The 16,797-nt window shown below is 42.2% G+C and overlaps 1 protein-coding gene across 3 annotated transcripts in view; it reads right to left on the minus strand.

The window, feature by feature from the left end:
* The window catches only part of KDM4B (lysine demethylase 4B), a 92,603-nt gene that overhangs the window by 74,342 nt on the left and 1,464 nt on the right, over nt 1-16,797 (minus strand). For all 3 annotated transcript variants that reach the window (XM_055804111.1, XM_055804110.1, XM_055804109.1), the window contains exons 2-4: nt 4,858-5,014; nt 2,531-2,706; nt 1,544-1,658 (exon numbers count right to left, since the gene is read on the minus strand). In XM_055804111.1, coding sequence (XP_055660086.1) covers nt 1,544-1,658; nt 2,531-2,706; nt 4,858-4,992 — 426 coding nt within the window. In that variant the 5' untranslated portion in view covers nt 4,993-5,014. The remainder of the gene's footprint in view (nt 1-1,543; nt 1,659-2,530; nt 2,707-4,857; nt 5,015-16,797) is intronic.

Raw genomic sequence — 16,797 nt, forward strand, 5'->3', positions numbered from 1 at the left:
CAGTATGAAATGGTGAAGTCGCATAAACTGGTATAAATCTGTAACCTTGAGATGACCCGAGAGTAATAGACTCCAAAAGGAAACCAAGAGTCTACTTCACACCCCTTTCCCCAGCCTACTTAACACGCATGCAAGTAACTGGTAAGCATGCGAGCAATCCCAGCTTCATGCTGCTTGCAGGAGTAACTGCAGGACAGTGAAACACAGGCTGCTCAATCCTGAAACTTTCTACATCAACCTGAAAAAAAAAAATAATCACCCAGGGGCAGGGAGGAAATGGCTAAAAAGCGAGATGAAAAGTGAGACAATGCAGAGGAAGAATGTGTTTCATGACTCTCACACCTCAATACTTGCAGCAATGTCAGTAATTGGGCTTAGATGTGACTGGTGATTCAACTACTTAATTTCTGCTTATAGGAACCTGAAGGAAATAGAAGGCAACACAATGTGTATTCAGTACATTGCAGAAGCTACCTCTCCTGAAGTTTGCATTTGTGCCTGGTTATGTCACCTCCCCTTGGTCATATCATGGACAAGAATGTGAAATTCTCATCAAAGCACCAAATACTATGGATAACTTTGATGTCCATGGCTGTGAAGACCTCAGATATCTACGTGTATCCCAAATAATTCCATCTTAAACCATGTTGATAATAAACTCTTACATTAACATTCAGTTTATACTGCAGACAATCAGACACCACTCCAAAAAAGGGCCACTTTCCCCTCAAAAGGAGACTACAGAGAAAGGGCACTGCTTTAAATTATCTGCCTAAACAGAGCAAGAAGATAAGCAACCTTTATCATTTACAGCAGAAGAAACAGCAACAGAGTTACTTTAAGCCTAGGATGCAATTTCACAAAGGAAAAGCTTAAACAATTTGAAGTGTAAAATAATTTAGCGCACAGGTGCATTGCATCCCAGTATAGCTGCCTATAAAGGAAAAATCCAAATGCAAATACTTTCGTTGTGTTAAGAATCAAAAGTATTTTTGATTAAGCATCCAATTTCTTAAAATGCTGCTTTTTTCTGGCTCTCGAAGATGCTTCAGCAGAAATAGCTATTTTTTATCCCCTTTTTAAAAATAGGAAATAAAGAAGACAAAACAAAACACAAACCCAAACCCTAGCATAATAGGGATCAGGATCAGCAGCTTACTTTTAATTTACCTGCATGCCATCACATACATCTGGGCACAACATTATACCAGTCCAGGCTTCTTTAACAAACTTTTCTGCAAGCTAGATACAATTTCTGGCCACACGCTTTGTAAGAACTCATTTAAATTACTTTTTTCCTCATTTTTCTAGTAAAACTAAACTTTTCACAGCTTCCACTGACTCTGTTACCTTAAAACTCTGGGGAAGGTGGAAAGTTTAGTCACACTTCCATAATGAGGGAAAAATAAAGATATTACTTTTTTTTTTTTTTAAGACTGCTAATCAAATAAATACTGAATTACTCTTTTCCTTAATGAGAAAAGAGCAACAAGGAAGTCAGTGTCCATATTTAAAATAAATAAAACAGAAGCATTTAACTTACTGCATCATATAGTGAGCCACTGATATCAGCCCCATAAATTGGTGAGACAAAAGTGAGATTCTTCCAGTACTTGCGCTCCAAGTCTTCAAAATCTTGATGGCGTGGAGTACAATACCTGATAAGAACATGGAAAAGATAAGAATGTAAGACCACCCAAGGAACACTCATCACAGAAGGATGAATGACTGAAAAGAAGCATGCATTTCAAAGTAGGCACACTCAGGAGGTTATTGAAGGTGCACTTCATTTTTAATTCTGCTCAGATTAATACCATTTATTGCCTTTTACACCTTTCTACAAAACCTCTTTGCGCACACTGACAAACAGGATGTGCACTTACGTGAAGCACCAGATGCCCACCCTAAAGACACCCGAGATGCAGTTTTACACAGGGAGCTGAAGGCAGGTAAAGCACTCAGGTGTGTGCTACATTAGCAGTATTTCAAAGTTGATTGCATAATGCCAGCATTGCTCGAGTTAAAACACAAGGTACTCCAGAGCATTAAAGAGTGACTCTGGAAGAAGGATGCCACTGCGGTTGGTATCAGTTGGCTTGTCCCAGCTAACTGAAGCGCTCTGCAAAGTTCCCAGGCACTTTGGAAGACACTCACGTTACTAATAATGGCTCAGGCACCCCATGATATTTGCATTTCTACCTCAGCAATGAAACCCATTTTCCAGAACAACCATTAATACATTGAGAACTCTCCCTTGAGTCCCAAGCCATTCTTTCCAGGTAGATTCTTAGCCAAATACTGACTTTGAGGAATCTTTCTATGTCAGCTCCCAGAAAAAGATCTAAGATACACCAAAACCCACAAACTTCTTTGAGATTCTGGATGTAAGCTTTCAAGAAAAAGCAATTTCCTCCAAAATGCTTCCTATTTAACAAGGCTGCATTTTCTTTTCAGCTTGATTCTAGAAAGAAAGGCTTTCCACACAACTCCCCCACTCACAACAAAAGCGCATCACTTAACACCAACATACTTCTCACTATTAGCCAGACGCCGGTATTCTCCCACAGTCATAGGTTTCTTCTGTATATTATACTGGGTGAATAAGCCCGACTGTCCAGTAACCACCTGCTGAATAGGGGCTGGGATAACCATGTCATCTATGTCATCATAGGTTTTTCGGGGCTTCCATTCCTTAGGAGGTATCACCTAGAATTGGGAGGGGAAAAAAACACACACAAAAACAAACCATGTTCACAGCAGGCAAACACAACTTCAACTGAAGAAAAAGCTGTTTTAAGTGGAAGGCATTTCATCCTGCTGCTGCAGGTTATCAGATATCAGCAGCCTCTCAAATAACCAACACATATGACAAGACACCTGTTCTGCATCTGCTGAAGTACAGGACTAGCTGGCATAGTCAGAGGGCTGACAGCCTGCCTGCTAGCAATCCCACCAGCACAGTGTCACAGAAGGCGGCCAGTGATGATAAAAAGATAGTTATACCAAGGAAATACACTGCATGCCAGAAGGACTGCACATGCTTTCCCTCCAGAACAGCATTTCTCTCTCACCTACCATTCCACAGAGCTTCCTGAAGACTCCAGCAGCTTTATCAGTATGTTGCATATGTAGAAGTCCTTTTACAGTAGTCTAAACAACTACTCCATCTAGAAGATTACTTACATTAGGGTTTTCTTGAGGGGGTAGATTTTGGGAGGGGGGTGTGTATCAAAGGTGTGTGTATCATTTGTTTAGGGTTTTTTTCTAACTAGGAAGGCTGAAAATCCTGTTGCGTTAGTGCTGCTGATGTTCCTGTATTTGTAGGTGACATATCAGGGACCAGCTCCTTAAACGAAAAGGGTAAGGGGTAGAGAAGAACAAAAGAAAACCATCAGGAACACATCCAGACGCTTTCCTCACTCTTGGAGGCTGTGCAAAAAAACTGCTGCAAAGCAGTGCTGAACCTGGAAGAAAAAGCTGCGATTTTAAACAGAAGGGCTGCCAACAATTCTAGGCTCAAGATCAGAGAACAATCAGTAGGACATTCAGCGGGCATGTGGAATGAAAAAATAAAATATCTGCAATCTAATTTGCTGTAAGGATTAACCAAAAAAAGTTAGGGGAACTGGAGAACAAGTTACTGATTTTTGTGGGAATGGCTCCTCCAGGATATGATGAGCCCTGCTTCCATTACAAGGCTCTGAACTGCAGTTGCAACAGAGACATACAAAAATTAACTTGAAATGCTTAGATGTAGTCCTACAAGTAGAGTAATTTCTTTACAACATCTGGAATTCACCAACAACCTCTATTTTAATAATCTACCCTAGCAGACTCACAGAACGTAATTGCTAGTACACTTGAGTGGACAAGGAAACATTTCACAGAGAGCTTTTTATCAATACCCAGCTCTATTTAGAACTGTAATAAAAACAGTAATTGACCTGTGTTTTAGAAGAAATAAGAATTATTACACGCCTAACAGCTTTATTAAGTTCTGCTAAATACCATACATAACTACCTTGTCAGAATAAATGACCTCTCTCAGCCTATGGTGCAACATGACACAGGCACAGAAATACTCTTTCTAATCACCTAGTCCTGAATTTTTCCAAGCAGTTCTACATCAAGTACTGGACTTCAGAAGCTTCACATGCAAAGTTCTCACAATGTTTCATCAGTTTCAGTGTAAAGATGCTGATGGGAAGGAAGCAGAATGATGTTTTCAAGCAGGCTGGAGAACTGCTTCCTAAAGTTCAAAAAGGCTTTCAGGTATTTTGGGAATGGCATACATGTACACCACCCATTTACAGGTCTAGATTCAAGTCAGCCTGAAGTAGTAGCCCAGAATATTAAAAAGGTCGGAGTAAAAAGTCTGCACCCATTCACACGGTGCAGATTTAGGCCCTCTTCCCCATCCAAACCTGAGCAGACTTCAAAAGCTTGATGCTTTACCCGACACTCCAGGGAAGCTGCAAACTCACAGCCCCAGCCCTCAAGGACCCTGGCTACGCCTGTCTGTATGGCCAGCAACAGAACAAGGACGTGGAAATACCCTCAACCCATCTCCACCAGAGCTGGGAACGTCCTTTTTTTCCACTTAGGGATCAGGAAAAGACATCCTGCAAATAAACACTTCTTTTCACCCTTATGCAAGGCCTGCAACTCTGCTGCTTTTCCTCTCTCGGTAAACGGAAACAGAGATTGCAAGCACGATTTTCAAAACCACATTCTGCTTGACTACATGAAAGCGAACTGCTTGTGAGTGGTACCGCTTCACAGGCACCTTAGACAATGCCGAGCCTGGGGAGGGCAGCCTTCAGGAGGCTTTCAACTACCTAACCTGGGGCAACTCACCTTGGCAAGCCCTGCTCGGTGAGCTCCTTGCGATTCCATGTAAGCAATGTATTTCCCAAAGTCCCGAAACTCCTCAAGGGTGGGACGAAAGGTCATGATCTTACAGCCAGGGTTCTGCGGGTTTTCCGACCCCATATTTCTAGTACGGCGGCAGCGCCTGAAGAGAGGAAACGAAAAGGGAGAAAGAAAGAAAAGGGGCAGAAAAAAACCACACTGGTTAAAAAACTTTGTTTTCTTTCTACTTGCTTTAATGGGTTTCACAAAAAGACACGGATGTATTTTTCATTTCTCTCCCCTATTCCCCCCCAGAAAGCACTTGTAAGTATTATCCTCTAACATTGAAGAGCTCCTGAGCAAAAATCCACTTCACCAATTTGTTAGCAGGGCCCTAAGACGCGTCAGGTATCAGGGAGCTCCCGATACCGGTATCATCTGTGAGATGGGATAGGGTCTAAATATAGACCGTAGACTTGACATCGCCCCCTCCATTCATCATATGAAGTTGTGTGTCATCAGAATGGCGGTCACGAACAAACCCCCCCGCTACCTTCAGCATCTATTCAGCGTGTGTAGAACTAGCTGTCCCTCAAAGCCTTCCACCAGAATGTTTCATCCTTGTCTGTATCTAGGTTCAAAACCAACAGCTCTGACCAACATTCTTTTTCATCCACATGCTAGGTTACATTAGAAATCATAACATTAGGGGATTTTAAATATAACTTCGCTACACTTCATTATTTGCAACGTACATAGACAAAACAAAGTGTCAGAAAACTTTTAAATGTAGATACACAATTCCAACGCATCTTTCAATGTGAAGAATAAAATTGCTCAATTTAAATTTACTTCAAAATTGGGGGGGGGGGGGGGCGCGGGGGTAGGAATCCAGAACAGTTCAGGATGAGATCACAATTTTTAAAATGTACCTTTGTAAGATTATGCTAGAAACTTACAAGGCAAACAAAATGTTTTAGTGGCATTTCAGTTGCAAACACAACTACGAAAATATCCTCCATGTCCGAAAAGCAGCTACGGCACGTTCAATACGCTCACGCTACCACGGGAGGGCAGCACGGGGCTTCTAAGGAATAAAAGGCGCAGCAACACGATGTCAAACGTGATTTCTGAATCACAAGCAAAGTATGTTTGCATTTCAGTTGATTTCAAACTAGCCAAGAAGTATTCCAGATGCTACTAAAAGTACTCTTTGTGTTAGGAAAAACAAAATAGAGAAACAGTGCTGTATCAGCGTTTTAATCAGCATGCACGGCATAAAGCTCAGACTCCCCCAAAGAGACAGCAGATGCTCTTGCCTGCCTCCTATAATTAAAACAAATACCAGATATGAATTTGGAGACACTCAACACGCAGGTCACCAAGGTTTCTCTTACACTTTTACCTGGCTAAAACAATTTTTTAATCTCAAAGGCAAACAAACAGTTTTGACTTGAAATTCTAAAGAACAGAAAATTTTAGAACTTGTCAGAGTAACTTTTACATAAAATTTGTTTCCGAACTATGGTCTGCGAGTCTAAGCCCCTCCCCAGCACGGCCTTTAAAGGAATTTCATGCATAAAATCAGGGCCCCTTGCACGCTCATCCTATCCTCTAGCATTTGCCTGCTGCCTCCTCAACCGCAGCGTTACTGCGCCCCTAAACGCGATGACCAAAGAGCTCTTCCCAAGCCAGGAGCCAGAGGTGCAAGGCACGCTCCATAATAAACATCAAACTATAAATCCCAATATTGCACAAGATCCCAGAGCACAACCGACTGAGGAAAGAGATACTGTTCACTCCCTTCACCCCCACAGATATTCCAACAGCTGTGTTTCCAACAGAAATTGTTACAGCCTTAAAACAAAAAGGCCCTTTAACCAACCCCTCCCATCTCCAGGGTGGCCATGCCCCAAGACATTTCCAGTCTTGCCATACAGAAAAAACAATTTGCTATATTTCAGGGTCAGCATTTGAAGATAAGAAGTATACTTGATCCATACCTACAAGAACTATTTACTACACCAATGTTTTGCACAAATACAAAAAGAGGAAACAGCATCTCCTGTCCCCCAGACTAACCACGGGAGATGATAAGCTCCAGGCCTCCATCTGCCAGAGCTTTCCTCCAAACTACTGAAGAAAAACACTGTTCACCAGGAAAATACAGCTGATCCTGGTGAAGAGTCAGAAGAAAAAGAAAAGTGACTGTTGGAGCAGCGGGACACGGGCAGAAACCACCCCCAAACCTCTGTTCCAACGCACCCTTACTGAGAATACTCCGGCTATTTTTGAACCAGGTCAAGAAATGCCAGGCAAGTTCAGCCAGCCAGGAAGCACGGAGCGAGGAGCGAGGCTCTGCAGCAGCACTGCACGCCGGCTGATCGGGAGTACATGGCTCGGGGAAAGGAACTTGAATCCCATCCTGAGGAGGATCCGTGCCAGCACCATCTGCTCCAGGGATGCCTTCCCAGTATTCGCAGCTTTCCCCCCTCCCCAGTCGTGGGTAAACATAGTCAAAGCCAGGTTTTATCCCATCTTTCCCTCAAGACCATCTCCAGTGATTCCAATTTTTATTCAATGAACTGGGAGCAAATAGTCAAAAATTCATGCTCCAACAAGAGGGAGGAAATCAAAAACTACTTCATGCAAAGTTTAATTAATTAATTAAAGGGCCTACGTGCTTCAATGCAAGCAGTGTTGCTCGGCAGTCAGGAACGCTGTAGTGCAAGACCGCAAAGCACAGCGGATTTTTCCATGTTTAATCCCATCTCTTTATTCTAAGGAACATCTTAACACCTATGCTAGATAATGTTTGCTGCAATGTATGTTCATCTCACTAAACTAATTAAGCTCTTACAAAAAAATAGCCGCGGAGCACAGGCAAAGGGAAAATCAGTTCAGCTACTTCAGCCAGAGAGGCGGCCACATGCTTCCCCCCGCCAGCCCCAAGGAGCTTGAAACACCCAAGCCACAGAGAAAGCTTTGGGAGAAAATGGTATTTTTTTTTCCCCCCTCAACTACTTTGCACAGAGCAGCACTGATGTGGTTTGGATTACAAGCAGCAGTATCTACTGTTACCTGTCAGAGGACAGGAGGCCAGGGCAGCGGGACAGGCGCAGGGCTGCGACAGCAGCCCAGCCATGCTGCAGCTTCCTGACAGGATTTTCAGGAGACCGCCTCAATAAAACAGCGCTGAAATCAGCTCGCCAGCATCACTGGGGAAGATTTCACAGCAGAAGCACACTGTTCTGAGAACACTGAAAGCATTTTTCACCCATGGCTCTGCCGTGCAGCGGGGTGGATGGTGACAACGCGAACACACTCTTCTCTCTTCACTATTAATACTGAAAAGGATGATTTTGCGGAGTCTAAGCCCCCTATTAGTTCTTGAAAAGAAGTATTGAGGTATTTTTCTCAGCTGGGTGCATTCTGTTTCTTTGTAAGGCAGAGTAACAACCTGAAATACTACGAAAACCTTCTAATTTGCAACCATGCTAAGGAACCACTAAAACTTGCCTCCAAGGGATGATCTCCAGACACAAAGAGCTGAGTTTTTAATTTCAATGACTTTTTACAAGTGACGTTCCCGTCTAAAATTCATGTGAACCAAGACACTTTTGTGACTGTAATCCTACACCTGTTGGTTGAAACCTTTGTGCAGCAGAGAAAAGCCCAAGAAACCCAGCTGAGATCAATGACTTGTACTTGCTAAAGGACTTTCAGGACTGGGAATCCTTCCTCCAGGGAAGGATTTGGGACTTTCAAGTAGTTCCCCACTGCTCCCCCACTACTGATCCCAGAGGAGTGGATAATGCCAACTCACTCTCCTCCACCTTCAAGTCAGGGGGGTAACTCTGGCTAAAGGTAGCAACCGTTAGGGGCAACAAACCTGCCTTTAGGCACCAGCACTGGAGCTAAATCCTGTATCCACATCCAGGGCACATGTCCACAGATGTGAAGCAAACTAGTCCTGCTGGTTTGCTATAAACCCTCCGTTACCAATCTGGATTTGAACAGCCAAAACACAGCAGAACTTATGACAGAGGACTCACTTTGTTTGTACAGTAACACTAGAAGACCATCTTTAATCTTGCTAAACAAACTTAACAAGCTCCCTGGGATTATCAGTTTCTTCAATAAAACAGAATGCGTGTACCTTCGGAGCCCTTTAAAGAAGGCACCAGGTCTACAGGTAAACTTCTACCCAAGTGCTGCACACCCTGCTACCATGTACATTACACCGCATACAACAGACAAAACACCGCCTTTGAACCACCTCCTGTCTCTCCAAAGGTGCAGTTTTCCACCATCAACCCCACAAAAACTCCCACTAGCTTTTTGCCCAAAGGCCTTGAAGCCAGATGACCAAAATTCAAAAAGACAAAGGAAAATGCCCTTTGGAACATATGCTTATAACACAAAAAGAGAAAGCAGGCGTTGGAAGCCTGGTAGACAAAACCATTGCATGGAAGCCAGAAGCAGCAAAAATAACTTTGTGGGAAGAGGATATATAGCATCCACAGTGACTCCACAAGATTTTAGTTGGGTTGTGTTGGAAGGGGCAGAAAAGACACATGGAAATACCCTCCTGAGTGCACCCTGCAACCTGCTGCCGACTCAGAGTCGCTTGCACCTGCTTGCACGGGTGGTGGGCACACACACCGGCAAGGGCATCACACCCGCTGAAGGGAAAAGGAACCGCAGCCATCAAAATTTCACAGAATAAAGTGCTGGCCGCAGTTTGAAGCAAGAGGAAATTTCACAGCGGTACCAACTTGGATAGCTACTGAGCTCCCATCCATGGCCATTTGTTCTTCTCCTGTGCCAAATACTATGATTTGTGTTGCCACAGTGCAAAACGACCAGGGAGCTGACTCTGGTTACATGACCATGCTTCGACACAAGCATGGACTGGACTTTTATGGCAACAGGGCAAAGCCACCATCTCCAACCACAGCCTCATCACGCCACAGAGACAGTTTCAAACACCCAAAACAGTTATAGGAATAATCTGAATGGATTGAACTTTTTGAGGAGGCAGGCTTACAACAGATTGTCCTCCTACAACATAGTCTCTCTTCCCCGAACAGGAGAGCTTGTTAGCTCCTATGCAAACCAGAGCCCGTACACACCTAAAAATGGATTGAGGGTTACTGGTGCTCTTCAATCGAATTTCCCTTTTATTACAGAACACTGAACCTACCAACTCTTAATCTAATCAATGCAGACAACAAACATCACTGCACTTGTAACACCAGTAAAACTGCTGTTAGCAGTTAAGAAAATTAAGTTCCACAGCTCGTTACACCAAGTTAAGGACAGTGAGTAATTATACACCCTTGCAGGAGACCATCTAAGGACAACACACACCAAACCAAGTCAGGGAAGTGTAATAAATCCCAGATACTGAGGAGGAAAAAAAATTAGAGGAGATATAATGAGAAGATCTAAATGAGGCACATCTAAATAGCTTAGATAATTGAAGACATAAAGAAGATGTCGTTTCCAGCACAAAGTACAAAAATCATTAATATATAACAAATTATTCATTTCAATGCTGAAAACATAGCAGCTCCCTCTTTGGGGAAGGAATTCTGAGCGCATTCTACTCCTGAGTGGAGAAAGCTGCTATGAGGCAATTTACTGGTTTAATACTTTAGAAAGATAAGAGAGACATGCCATATCTTAGGCAAGGTTTTTAAATCATAAAAACAAAATCTTAAAGCCTCCGTTTTTCCCCCCACCATTTTTCACTGTAACCCTCTGGATGCATCAAGGCACAATCAAAGCCCGGCAGCACAGCTAAAACACAACGGGAATCCGAATATCAACGGTGACAAAATCCCTAATCTGGTTTCAACACCCAAATTGTTCAACCTTCCGTCTTCTTGCCTTACCTGGCAATCCCCCTTGAAAACTCAGGTCTATGGAGCCAAATACAACTACTAAACCTCCCCCAACCTTTCAAAAATAACTAGAAAAAGAGCGGTTTGACTCATCCCAGGATTCCCCATCTCAGGGCAGGATGGACAGCACAAGTTGTCCTCATTACCTGGCCATGGTGCCGACCAGCCGACGTGACGTGCCTTACTTCACCATCACTCCAAGCAAACTGCCACACAGCTACCACTGCGCCCACGCTGGAGACTGCTGTGGAATGTTCAGCACCCTGGAAACCCATTCTGACCTCACCGCTTACCTCACACTGCCCTGTCCCTGCAGCGGTACCCACAGCTCCTCCTTGGAGCTACCTCCTCTTCCAAGCCTGCCACGATGGTAGGGCATCGTTGTTTTCCCCACAGGTGTGGGCAAAATGTTCAAACTACTTCTGCCAGCACCTGGAGAACTGAAAACCTGAATGAAGAACTTGAACTTGGCCATTTATCTCACTGTCTCCAATTAATTTGTCAATCAGGCCAACTTTACACCCATTCTCAGGGAGCCAAGGCCAAGCCGGGCACTGACGGAGGGCGGGAGGGGGCAGCAACCCCCCTGCCTGCAGTAACACACACCCTCTCAGCAGGAGCACCGGGTACTGGGTCAAACAGCCAAGTAGCATCACAAGAAATCAAGACAGCCTTTTTGCAAGTTTTTATCTCCCGCTGCTCTCTGCCAGAAGGGCTCCGAGAACCGCTTTGGGGGGAACCTCTGCCCCAGGCGTCACAGCCCCCAGAGCACCCCCATTTCGCCCCAGCCGGCTTCAGGTCCCTGCCAAACTGGGAACAAAAGCGAGTTCTATTTCGGAACAAAAATATGATCTGATCCTCAACTGAAAACACTGTAAAGTTACAAGATGAAACCAAAACCACCAAGATACAGATTTTAAGTCTGTCTCAATTAACTTCTTCGGACTCATTTAGTATTTCTGAGGCACTTCCCATATGACAAGGTAAGAACGCTGTTCATGAAAGAATTCCTTACATTTACTCTTAACTCATTATCTGACTACTAAGTACTGTGCACAAATATTAATGGAAACCTCATGTGTTTATTTGAAATGGCATTTTTTTGATTAATTAGGCTGGAACATAGAGGGCGGATTCTTCTACTTCCATCTACTACTTTTCTCAGTAAGCCAACTATACTCAAATTTATATCTAGATTCTCATGGATCAGGCATTATCAAAAGTTACTTAACAGGACAAAAGACAAACTTTTGCAAAGCATCAAGACTGTATATAAAATAGGCAATTACACATCACTAGTTTTAGGGAAGAATTACACGTTGCGAGCATAGCCGAGACAACTTTCCTTTCTTCCCAAGAATCAGATTACAGCATTTAGACAAAGAGAGTGTGAATTAAGTCTGCAGTTCACTGTGGTACCGCTCAGCCCCGTTTGAAATGACTGGAAGATTACAGCGAGAATTTTAAACGCACGTCTCTTCCTCAAAATTATTTATGTATTCAATTCATTACGGTTTTTAAACTCCAAATTGCTTTAAGTTTTGTATATCCTTCATAAGGTCTAAGTAAACATAACAGAGGCAAGATCTGAGAGACAGGAAGAGACATTCCCATCCAGGCACAGCGAGTACCCACCAGCCCAGCAGATTAAGATCTACAGTGCTTGGGATTTGCCAAATTAAGAGTATCTTCTATTAAATTTTACACTCCACAAGGCTCCTCCAGATTTACAGATTCTCCTGTACTTGAAATCAAGCAGCATATGTAGCTCATTAAAGAAAAATAAAATTTTCCCTCAAAATATCCTCTTAGCTATAGAAGTGTACAGTTATTCATACATTTCTTCAAAATGCAGCAAAATTATTTAATCACAAACAGCATTTAAAAGCAGAAAAAGTGTCTAGATTTAAGAGCAATAAATCTGTAAGAAATTTAAACAGTTCATTATCAGCTGAAGCAAGGTAGTCAACATGTAATGTTTATTTCTAAGTTCAGAATCAGTACCCAACTGTCTCCCTCCTCAAATTCCACGTTACACTGAACAGGCAAGATAAAGCCGTACTACAACCACCCGGCTCCGTTAGCACACCGCCACTGAGCCGACCCTTCAACCAGGTGTCCTACAAACTTCCATCTGCTGCGTCACCCAATACTTACTTTTGCTGTCTTTTATTATCTTCGCTATGTTTACTGCAAGGTTATAGAAGTATTTAAAAAAGAAAAAAAAAGGTTCATTTAACCTGGATTGCTGCTTCTCAGCAGCTTTGCCGTGACTTGGATCTTTGACGCCTGGTACACAAAACTACTTTGGGTTCGCTTTGCTGAAATGTGAGGAACAGGATTTAGGAGCTCACCATTTCAAATTGCAGGACAACAGCGAAAGGAGAAACCTCCTGCCCAGACCTGGAGCAAACGAGGTAGAAAAAAATACCTCTTTTTTATGTATTCCTGACCGGTCTGAACAAGAATTCAAAGTCTCAATCCACAACACCCGAATAGAAGGCAAGAGTGCTGCAAACCTTAAAATACTGGAAAGTAACCCGCAGTCCATTATTCTTATCAGAAAGCATAGGCATTTCAGAAAACGATTACTGCACCGCTTCGACAAAAACCTAATTCCTACATCAGATTAATACCTTAACAGGACTAATTCCCAACAGTCGTCTTTCGACAAACCTGCCAGAACTGCAAGCCTGCAGCAATGTTCTCAGTATCTTGCTCAATTTCTTCTCTAGGTTGCTTCAGCTTTTTTTAGACAAAATTTCAACAAATTTGATTGTCTTAAGTGCTTCTGACTCCTTTGCCAATAGAAAATCAACATCTTGGTTGCATTTTTTGCACAAGGTGCTTTAGGTCCTGCCTAGAGTGGGTGTGACACACTGACCCAGATTCCAGGCTTAAGAGCAACTGCATTGCCAGAAAATGATCTACTCGGGAAGAGCCTGAGCAAGAGGAACAACCGGCAGGTGGAAGAAAGGACCAAGAAGGGTAACACAGCTCCGCTCCTGTGGCTCCAGAAGCGCACCTCAGCAGAAGTATCTATGCTCAGCTGCACCTGTAACTAGCTCAAACTCCTCATCTGCACAGAGAGAAGCAGGGGGGAACCCCAAAGTCTTCACTTAGGTGGTGCCTACCTCATCTCACAGCCATTTCACACTCTTAAACCAAAACTGCAACTGAAAGGAGCGACAATTTAAACCCTAAATTAAAGCAAAACCCAGCAGAAATCCAAGCTAGTTTCACATCAGCCTCAAAGTAACATTAGACAATTTTAAACTCTCCCATCTCAATTTTATCCAGTTCTGTCTGGAAGCTACCGCTCCAAACCCTACCACATACACCACAGCCAGAGCTGCACTGCTTGTTTTGCTAACACAGAACCGAGAACGTGGAAAACTTCATATGAATGTCTTATCTACAACACAAAAACCCACAGAGGCTCATCAAAATCCTCCCCACTACTCTGAACACGTATCGGAAATTGTGAAGGCACATCAGAACACCTCAGGAAATCACCTTAACACAGCATCAGCTTCCAACCTGGTCTTCTTAGGCTGTATTCAAACACAGTCTTTATAACAAACAGGTTTAGGAAACAAAAGAACAATCCTGTATTTTCCAAGAAACTTGGAATTGTGGCTTGTTCATGAGCCTTCTAAAACAGCAAAGAAAATAAAGAAAAAAATTTCATTGAAGGTCATTTTTGCCATGACCAAGGCACACAGTGACCAAGTGAGGATCTGATACTACACAAAAATATTACAACAGAATACAAGTGTGTTCTCCTATGTCAGCAGCCATCCACTAAGAATGTCATTGAGGAACTGTTTAATTTATAAAAGAGAATAATTTACTCCATGAAAAAAACTAAGTACTTTAATTAAGCCATGGTAATAAGTGACCATATCCATAGGTTGTGAGAAGAATGAACACATTTGGTCCAAAACAAAGATTAAAAAAAAAAAAAATCTTACTAAGCAATGGTCACATTTACTGAAAAATACTGAAAATGGAAAAACACCTTTCTCATCCCATGACGATTTAGTACTGAGAATGCTAACATGGCATTAATATCACTAAACCTATACAAAATGACACGATTTCTGCCAATATTCTGCAGTATTCAATGATTTCAGTTTGCTAGGGCATCAAATGGACAAATCATCTTTGATTCTTAAATAGATTACAAATACTTAAACAGTGTCTTCCACGTCCACAGAGAATCCTGATGGCATCCAAATATATTAAGCAAATCCCTCGCTTGCAGTGACATATTTAGCTGTCATCCATCTTTGATATTAACAGATGCTATAGTGCAAGTAATGCTGCGTATAGCATAAGCAGACAACGAATGGACAGACAGTAACAGGCGCTGCAAACCCTTTTCAACAGCACACAGTAAGACATTAAAAAGAGAGCCAGAAAGGGTGGAAAATTCACCGTTCCGCAGTTCTTCTATATTGCCTAGGATTAATTAAAAGGAAACAAAGTTTCTAATTCTTCTGACTGCAGAGAGATTTTCATAACTTGTTAACCAATGCATGGTTGTCTCAGCCTGCAGCAAGACTGAGTTATTATTTCTGCTTACATGTGAACTTCCCTATTCATTGAAATTAGATGTAAACTTTGAAGGCTAATTACAGCTACCTGAATGCCAACACATTGTTTATTGTCTTACAGCTGGACATCCTAGTAGAAAATAAGAATACATAACTCCTGATAAATGTACAAAAAAACCCCATATAACTACCATGCTTATCCAGCACGTCTGGACAAACTGGTTTTTCCAACTCATATGTAATTTCTCAAGACATCTTATATGAAAATAAGTTCGACTTATATGAAAATAAGAAGTTGTCTATATTTTTTGTAATTTAGAACACCTTGTGCCCGCACATCTGTAAAACAATCACTTGCATTACCCGGTAAGTGACAGGAGTTGATGGTACGGCTAGAAATAGTTTTCACTTCATTTTGCTCCAACAGTTCAATTTAACAGGCCGGCAAGTAGTTCCAAGCACCGTGTTTGCCTCAGACCAATAACCAGAATTATCTAAAGGAAATAGGTGGGATTCTCCCTCAAATTGCATTTTGCTATCAACTCCTCATCAACAGCTGATGAAACCTCTTATGTATGTAAGGTCTTAATTAGAGAAGCCCAAGTTCACCCTGAAGTCAATCTCTGAATGTCAGACCCGCATACTTTGCTCTTTCGCCCATGTGTTCAACTTAGTGAGAAAACTACAGTCTTCACGTACAAGGCCTTTATATCTAAGCTTATATATACACACACAAAATATATATCTTTATATATATTTTGGTCCCACCAGATGGTCGAAGGAATCATCTCTTTTCAGAAAAAGGAGAAAGAATAATATGTTACTGAGTGTTGGACAGCATCCTCCTGTCAAAAGATGTTTCAGTGAGTGTCTTATACTTGAACATTAGCTCTGGAACAAGGAATCAAGTATATCCACCTACATATACTTTGCATAGGAGTAACTCCTACCACTAATGAGAAAAAAACAGCTGTCGGTTCCTTTTGGCATTGGAGGAGTCAGTCTACCTGCCTCAACTTCTTTCACTTATTACAGGGGAACTTAAGAATTAGGAACTTACTGTCAAAAAGCAATTACCCCTACATACTCCAACAGTTATTTTACGTAATTGCTGAAATGTAACTGTAAGTTTTAAAATCTAGTCTTGACATTTCTAGTGATTATGTGAATTTTTACATATCAGGAAAAGGAAACGGAAGAGAAAAAAGGAAAAGTTTGTAAGAACAAAGTGACTTACTGTGTATGAAAAGGGGGGGAAAACCATGCTATTAGGTTTCTGATGAACAGAGTTCCTTGAAATTAACTCCTTTTGGTTAAAGGAAACAACTTTGGAAGGGTCAACCTTGATGTAATACGGTAACGTGTTTACACCACCCCAGTACAAAGACAACAGAGTCACACAGCAAAAATCCAATGTTCTAGGCCTTAACAGCAACACAAAAACAGCCTGTGCCCCTGCACAGCACCCATTCTTTACA

Source organism: Falco peregrinus, chromosome 5 (assembly GCF_023634155.1).
Source record: "Falco peregrinus isolate bFalPer1 chromosome 5, bFalPer1.pri, whole genome shotgun sequence".
Classification (NCBI taxonomy): domain Eukaryota; kingdom Metazoa; phylum Chordata; class Aves; order Falconiformes; family Falconidae; genus Falco; species Falco peregrinus.